Here is an 8578-nt window from a genome sequence, read left to right as displayed (position 1 = left end):
ATGTAATTCCCATTTCTTCTTGAAGTCGAAATAAATCTGAGGATGTTTATCGGACATGCTTGGTTTTTACTGCAGGTACGTTAATCTTATAATATCAATAAGGACCTAGGTAATGTTACCGTTAGCGTTGGTTGAGTGATGGAGGCCAATTTGATTGATTGCATTTGTAGAAAACTATAAATGCGGTTATACCAAGCAAATTGATAGCAGCACTGTAGTTGTATCTTTCGACTGTCATTTGTTGCGCGTGCTACAAAAATCATTCTGTGCAATGGAAGATTTACCAACGTTACACCGGTCTGATACAGTTTTGCCTATACATGCGTGAGACTGAGACGCCTGTTTATTTTGTATTAAGTGCGTGCAGGGTGTGAGAGGGGAATCGATGAGCTTTGATTCCAGCTTGGTAGTTGTAGTCTGTGAAATTAAAAAGCACGTGTGTGTGAAGTATCCAAACAATGACACCTTCATTTCATTATGGCTGCTTTAGCAACACACCTTAAGCTACTGTGTAGTGGGTCCCATTTAGAAGTGGCTACTTCATTCGCACTTTCCTTGACTCATGGAGCTGCGTGAATTTTATTACAACTTTACGCCACGATATGGCAGTTTAAGTCCGCTTGATAGCCTACTGTAAGGCGTAAGCCATTGGTTTCCAAAGGAGATTTTATTTGTGTCGCCAGCATAGCCTATTATTTATGTTGTAAATAGGCCTACCTTATAAGCCTACCTGTAGCTTAGGGAAGCTAACAGCTTTCTATTAGGATCTAGTTTGTTAGTTACAGTTTTGTCATAACTCCCTGATGCATTTTTGCATTTAGAATAGCCAGAGCGTGGATATCTCAATCGGAAAATTAAACAATATCGGGTGCCTATGGACTAGGCTGGGTGAACCCAGCCTAATCTGCCCGCTATTTATTTTTTGATTTCTTAAAAGATTGAGCTTGGTCTGGTGAAAGCCAGACTAGCCATGGACCTCAGTTACACAATGCAAGGGAACATGAATCAGCCTATATTTGCACGAACAATAACGGACAACAGCTCTTCAACTTTGGCCCGTTAAAATGTGTATGAACAGTCTACACAGTAAAAAACAGTGTCAATTTTACTCTTTAAGAGTTGAATTTAACTCTGTGTCAGATAACATTTGGTCCCACCCTAAATTAGTGTAACATTTACTCTGTAGCCAGTGTAAGATTTTCAGAGTTAATTTTACTCTATTTTGTGTCAAAATTTACAATGAAATGTGTAAAAACATTTAACACTGTGATCTGTTTACACTGTTAGAGTAAAATGATTTCACTACATAGAGTAGTTTCCACTCTAAATAGGCTATTCTTAAAATACACTATATAGTGTATATTTATTTTATTTTATTTTATTTTAATGAAATAGTAATGTTTTTAACTGCTATAATATAAGACAATACACACCATCAGGTACTGTAGCACCATTTATTTCCTGATAACTCCTCAGAGATAACAATATGGGACAACATACATAGTGGTGTCATTCTCTCCACATGACATTTGTATGTCAAAAGGCCTTGGATAAGGCAGATCATCAACTTGAAAAGCAACAAAATTGAGTCAAATCTTGAGCCAATTACAAGCTCCACTGGCTCCACAGTTTCCCACTTACTGGTAATACATTTTGATTGTTTGTAATCTGAATTTAGAGCTGTGAATGGATTCTCTAATTGGTTAAAACATCCCTCCACATTCTTGCATGTTTCAGTGTCTCTTTGATCACGAAATACACCCTGGATGACTGACTCTTTTGCATGCTCATGAATTTCCTGCACAATATCCTCCATAGAGGTCACAAAAGAATTAACAACAGACTGGGCTACACCTGCTGCCTTTAGATCTGAAATGACAGAGGCACAACTATTTACAAGGTGTTCTGACGATAATGCTGGCTCTGACTCAACCTCAGCCTCATATGTCTCTTCTGCGGGATTTGCATTAGTACTATCAAGAACAGTTTGACAATGTGGTGGTTCAGTTTCAACAATAACATCACATGCACTATTCACATGACACTTATTCAGATGCTTCCTAAGACCAGAAAAACTATTGAAAAAACGTGAGCATCCCACTTGGCCACATTGAAGATAAAGAGTCCTTCCCGTACAGAGTCCATGTATTACTTTGAGGTGCTTTACTAGATTGTTTGCTTCACCAAAGACATTGCTGCAAAGAAAGCACCTCATTGTTTAATTTCAAGAGTGCCTAACGCACCATTCTCGCTCGCAACTCTGCAATTCTTGGTGTTTCCTTAGTTTTCCCCATGTCAATGTTGTAAATGGAAGTTTGCAGAAAAGTGAAAAAGTTGTTCAAGACAGGACTGTAAGATGTACCAAACACATAGTGGGCCTTGAAGAGCTCATCCAGGGTTCCAACCGAGCTGGTGGCTTGGCATGGAAGTGCATGCTTGTCGATGGCAATGAAGAAAGAGTGAATGCTGCTTTTTGTGGGTCCCTGAGCAAGGAGGTAGGGCTGACTGCTTTGAGCGATGTTGTCAAGATGCTGCTGCACGCTTGTTCCCGTCTATAACAAAACACATTCAACAACACTATTTATTAAAACAATAACATGAGATCACTCCAATCTCTAAACAATTTAAGGATTCAAGAATTTTATGTCACATGCATAGAATTACTTGCGCAAAGCACATGCAGTGAAACTGTAAGGTTCTCCAGAAGAAAGAAAGGTTCAAAGGGAAGAGTGCTGTGTGTGGGATAGGTGCTCGTAGTAGTATGTGGTGTATAACGTTGGTGTGTGTGTGTGTGTGTGTGTGTGTGTGTACTGTAGAACTTTGAGTGATGACAGAAATGAGATAGATAAAATGATACGCCTGAACGAGAGTATAGTTCCATGTCAAATCAGCCTAGAAAATCGCCACGTTTCATTTTCCGTTGGTCTTATTTCACTTTCTAACTTGAGGAGACAAATATTAAATAGGAAAATTACCGGAAATCTTAGTAACTTTTAAACATGATGCTAGCACGTGAGAAGTTAACGGTCTAATCAGATTCAATGATCTATGCTAGGCTGTAGCTAAAAGTTGTATCGCCAGACTCACAGAACGGCTGGATGAACGGGAAAAAGGTAAACATCAATTGTTTTGCTCGAGGGGAGGTGGAAAATGAGCTTAATTCCCCAAATGGTGGAATATCCCTTTAACATTATGCCATCATTTTCCACCATGCTCAATATATTTAGCAACATGCTTCTCCACATTCAAAGACTTACCTTTTTCAACTTCAGTAGATGTCTCAGCATTGCGCATTAAATCAAGAAGGTCTGTGGAGGGGACCAGTCCATGGCTTTCCTTAATGACTCCTGCTTTGAAAGTGGTAGGCCACCTCTCCAGGAACTTGTTGGCAGTCTGCTCACCAAACATCACTCTAAAATCTTGTTCTATCTGTAGTTTGAAAAAGAAAAAAAGAAGAAAAGGAGGACAACATGAGTTGGTACCTTGTGCTACATTTTACAATATGTCTCAGTATTCAATGAATGTAGATGCCATACCAGTCCTGGTGTGTCTAGGAACCGTGGAAATACTGAGAAGACCTCTGCTGATTTGTTCTCATCATTGACCATGGTGTGGCGGTATACGAAAGTGACTTTCATCTTTTCACGGATGGTCTCCTCATCAGCAGTGTGTCTCAACAAAGCGATAGCGCATTCCACTTCCTCGTCAGTCAGGACTCTGTCGGCAGTAAAGGGTCTAGTACGCCCATGGCCTGGCCCACCAACTTTAGAACAAGACAATTTTGTTGTTGCTGTTAATAACTACACAGTTGTATATCCTCCTTTAAACACATTTCACAGGTTAATAATTCCACCTCATGATAAATATTACCTTTAGGAGATTTACTAACTGCAGGACCTCTTTCCTCAGCAGCTTTTCGTTGAATTGTCTTCAACCACCATGCAATGTAGCCTGAACCACTTTCAGGATCGTAGTAATGTTCCTATGTATAATGTATGCACAGTGGATATACATTCATATGATCTCTGAGCTTTGGATAAAAGCGTCTGCTAAATGCATAAATGTAAATGTAAATCTCAGCAGTTCGAAGGGCAAATATATTTTAAAACCTTTACTTACATAGCCATTCTGTGAATATGGGTCTTCAAGGTATGGAAACAGAGCGACAATCCCCTGTGCATACATCACTTTTACACTCCGGGGCGGAGATGTCCTGGTGTATTCAATAATCAACATTCATAGATAGCATTGAACAACATGACCTAAACAATAATTGCGATGTTTAAACAATGTCTCATGATAACATATTTGATCCATGCTTACCCATGTGTTTCCATCATCTCTGCAGTAAGTATGTTGATGAGCTGTCTTCTGGTTGAATCTGTAATTGATTTTGTTTTCGCGTACTCCTCCATGACACGGTCACCTCCAGGCTTTGTCGTCAAGATTTTTTCAATCAGCTAAGAAATAAAATGTGCAGTATTATATTTTGAAAAATACTTGGCAATTATGAAACAAATAAAATGCACCTCAAATTAAACATATGAATCAAACTCCCCACACACACAACTCACAGCTTTTGCTTCATAGTTAATGCGGCAAGGCCTTTTAGGTTGACTTCCTTCGGCTGCAACTGGCTCCTCAGCTGGGTCACACAACGAGAAGTTGAGGATCACTGTGTCTTCAGATGCAATAGAGCATGGAGATGACGTGGACTGAGGGTTACCTGAGCATTGGGAAATAAGAACACAATTACATAGTTCAACACTTCCACTTCAACGATGTGTGTGTAGTCTTATGCAGGTAGGCAGCAATTACCAGGTGCTTCATTGGCCAATGAAATTAGGAAAGGTCCATGGAACTCTTGTACGATCTCCTCAAAAACCTCAGAGTCGACCTCTGTGTTAGACTGGTCATAAACCTTGATGTCCAACCGTCTGTCTTCAGCAATGTTAAATTTTAGACTCACTAGAGTAAAATAAATAAACAGTGCACAAAATGTTCTAATGAGAAACAATTGCAATATGCCACCACTTGATTAGGCTACTTTCAATCCGAATTTAGTGACTAACCTTCTCTCAAGAAATCACCGAATGTTAGTTCAGGCAGCTTGATGTACATCTGCACTCCGCCAAACGAGACACGCAGCAGCATTTTCTGTTAAATTTAAATTTAAGGAAGGTTGAATAACTGTTAATATCCATATCCATCAAAACATTCTCTGAAGAATCAGAGCAAAGTTATTAGAAAACGTAATGGTCTAATAAACACTCACGGACTTATGGTATCAATAGGCTGATATACGGGGTGCTAATAAACTTGTTAGCTGAGAGTATAACCTCCTGTCTTTCTAATGACTTTCTTGCCATTCAGCAATTGTTGAAATTACTCTCAATGTCTGGTTTCAGACAGGCACAAGTCAAGCACGACAACATAACATCTTGCAAATTATTTCAACTTGGGCAGAAACCACGTTGTCAAGCTAACTTGCTAACATTTTGGTACGTTAACCCAACGTCACCCACCCGGCCGAACAACTTCAATTATCACTAACCCATACATTGCACGGTGTTAACAAGTAAATAAAGTCTAAAAAATGTCATTTAAATGAATTTCGTTATCAACTGTATTACTTCTAAGTTCTTGACGTGGTATTGCAGTCGAATGCATCTGAACTTGAAGTCAGTGAGGTATATTGATTAGCTAACTACATCTATGCATGCCTAGCTTAACTTAATACGCCTACCATCGTCTATCATCGTCAATGTATTGCAAAAAGTTGGTCGTAAGTGGAAAAATATCTAGCTAGATGGTGAAAACCTACAAATGTTCATACAAACTTACCACGATAGGTCTGCTAGTGGGGAAAGAGACGATCTCCAACGTGCCACTGCCAGCTTGAGCTCCAGTTCAGTTCTAGGATTTTCCGCGGGGAATCATCACCATGTAGAGTAGATTTGGTCATTGTGTGCATGTTGGACTTAACTCTCACTTTTGACACTACTATTTAGACGATTTTACTCTGTACATTGTTATAACTACTCTATCCAGAGGAAAATAGGTTTACTCTGCAATAATGACACTCCATTTTTTACTGTGTAGTGACGCATTTCATCAAGGCCCATTTGGACATGTCAGTTATTTGCACCACTGGTTAGATGTAAAACAGCATTTCGTTTCAGACTACCGTTACTTAATTTGTGCATTAACAATAACGTTTCAGACTACTGTTACTTAATTTGTGCATTGACAAAGTATTACATGAATTAAAGATGACTAAAATCTTATGTAGAAGAAGAAACATTCACAAAAAATCCATCCATCCAAAAATTACCTTTGTTTTTGATAGCTGTTGAAAACGGCATGGAACTGACAGATGTTTTTGTTTATAAATAAATAAATAAACAAACAAACATTATGCTGATACCTTTTGCTTTTCCCAAATGCAATGTAGCCTACAGGTGTCAGTGACCTTTCATCAATCCAGTTGCAATGGATGAACTGTGATGAACTGCCCTACTTGTGATTGTTTAGAGATTTTAAAGGTTTTATAACAATGCTACATCTTCTTTGGCTATTCTACAATCTGTTCACCTTTTCAGCACCAGTAGGCTACTTTCTGTGCAGCCGCACACACACACTCAGGCATGCCAAACAAGCATACAAAAAGTTTCAAGAGTGGGGGATGGAGTAAAATATGGAGACAAATTGAAGTGTGATTTATTTTCGCAGAACTATGCGGTACATCTAGTTTAATTTGAGCTACATTACACTGATATGGCATGATGGCAATATAAACACAGCTAACAATGGTATTAAATTGCAATAGCCTATGATTAAATGTAATGGAATATTCAACTAAGGTAGACTGCTGTTCACAGCACTAAGCTATTTATGGTTACTGATACTCCGAGTCTCTGGCCCTCTATTAGAGCCAGGCATAGTGAGCTGGCCCTCAGAAGAAAAAGTTTGGGGACCACTGGTGTAAAGCATTAATAAAAGAAAATAACTCTTTGAACAACAATCTGGTTTCCGTGTTCTGACTGGACACCAGTGTTGCCACAGTTACCTTGAAAAAGTAATCTGATTACGGATTACTGATTACTCCTTTAAAAAGTAACTTAGTTACTTTACTGATTACTTGATTTTAAAAGTAACTAAGTTAGATTACAAGTTACTTTATTAGTTACTTTTAGCAGCTGCCAACAACACCCCCACCGCCTCAACATAAAAATGATAACCGGTTTTGCCAATACTCACTATACTGGAAGTGCATTTTAACAGTAATGTCAGCAATGTATAGCAGACATCCCATAACCTACAGTACTTAGATACTGAAATTCAGATGTTTGTTCAATAATGTCTAAGTACACCAAATAAGGAAGACCTATTGATATAAATTGTTATAGTAAAATATGTAGATTTTTTTGTAGATTTTTCTTCATGCAGCCTTGGCAACTAGCCATCTTGTATAGGCCTGAGTAATATGCAAATGAAATTACACTTGTTAAACTCACCTCAACAAGTCTTTTGCAATCATTTAACCCGCCGTGAGCAATGCTAAAGTCGCCGTTACAAACAGTGCAGTGTGCAAGACTATCATTATATTTTAATCTTATGAGACAATTGGGTATACTTTTGTGTAGTCTGATATGAAATCGGTCTTCCTTTTTGAGGGGCACTGACGCTGCCATGACGCTCCTGTTCCTAGATGCACTGACTGAACTGATAAGCCTAAATAAGTTTATGAGAAAAGAGATATAAGCACACTTACACTGAAAACTGATTGGTTGATTTAGCAAAACAGACCAGGATGCTCTCTGTCTTGGATGGTTGTCGCCAGCACAGGATGTACAATGTACCTTAATGTTGTCATGTTTAGCTGACACAAACTCAAAGTAATGACTGATGAAATGTGCATCTCTCTCTCTCCCCCTCCATTGTTGTTTACGTTTGTGTCGCTGCGTGGTTTTACACGCAAGTTGTCCTCATGCTGAAAACTTGAGCATAGCCTACATGAAATTTATCCCCAAGACAAGAAGAAAGCAAAGAATATCTTTTTACTAAGGAAAATGACAAAAATAGTAACGCACAGTAACTTAGATAAGTAACTTTAATCTGATTACTGGTTTGTAAATAGTAGCGCGTTAGATTACTCGTTACCGGAAAAAATGGTCAAAATAGACTAACGCGTTACTAAGTAACGCGTTACTGGCATTACTGCTGGACACCCTGTAGAGGTTGCTACCAGAAACTAAGAACAACATCCTTCATCACCCAGAATCCTTTTCACTCGGTGTCGTCTGCGCCGAAACAAGACCGTATAACCGAAACGGTAGCCTACTCAGAATGGCAAACCCCATAGACTGTCGTGTCATGCTAAAATATTAATCTTATTTGTTTGGCCTTTTCTTGCTTAGATTTTGTACAAAGTATCGAGAAATAGAGACAGTAAACCAGCAAATAAGTCTGAGGTTATTTACGAGGTGTCTGCCAGCCAGTTTAAGTTATATTAGCAGGCGAACTTTAGCACAACTGCCCACAAAGTACTGCTTGCTGGCTAAGTGCTACTTTCAAA

The 8578-nt window shown here is 38.8% G+C and overlaps 1 protein-coding gene across 1 annotated transcript; it reads right to left on the bottom strand.

Annotated features, from left to right (window-relative positions):
• Positions 1-1440: 1440 nt before the first annotated feature.
• LOC121687886 lies at positions 1441-6132 on the bottom strand. Its single transcript, XM_042067040.1, has 10 exons — positions 5845-6132; positions 5073-5157; positions 4819-4968; positions 4575-4726; positions 4324-4460; positions 4120-4213; positions 3871-3982; positions 3537-3763; positions 3258-3429; positions 1441-2552 (listed from the first exon to the last, which is right to left on the bottom strand). The coding sequence occupies exons 2-10, from the start codon at positions 5152-5154 to the stop codon at positions 2524-2526; spliced, it is 1155 nt and encodes a 384-aa protein (XP_041922974.1). The 5' UTR covers positions 5155-5157; positions 5845-6132; the 3' UTR covers positions 1441-2523.
• Between the last annotated feature and the right edge of the window lie 2446 nt (positions 6133-8578).

Source organism: Alosa sapidissima, chromosome 17 (genome assembly GCF_018492685.1).
Source record: "Alosa sapidissima isolate fAloSap1 chromosome 17, fAloSap1.pri, whole genome shotgun sequence".
NCBI classification, from domain to species: Eukaryota; Metazoa; Chordata; class Actinopteri; order Clupeiformes; family Clupeidae; genus Alosa; species Alosa sapidissima.
The sequence above is the reverse complement of the archived record's forward strand: the minus strand, read 5'-3'. Positions and strand labels throughout refer to the sequence as shown.

Excerpts from the sequence above, each read along its gene's own strand:
- LOC121687886 (XM_042067040.1), bottom strand. The coding sequence starts at position 5,154 with ATGCTGCTGCGTGTCTCGTTTGGCGGAGTGCAGATGTACATCAAGCTG. Across the intron at positions 4,969-5,072 it reads CGGTGATTTCTTGAGAGAAG|TGAGTCTAAAATTTAACATT; the intron begins GTTAGTCACTAA and ends ATTTTACTCTAG. Across the intron at positions 4,461-4,574 it reads TTAACTATGAAGCAAAAGCT|CTGATTGAAAAAATCTTGAC; the intron begins GTGAGTTGTGTG and ends TTTATTTCTTAG.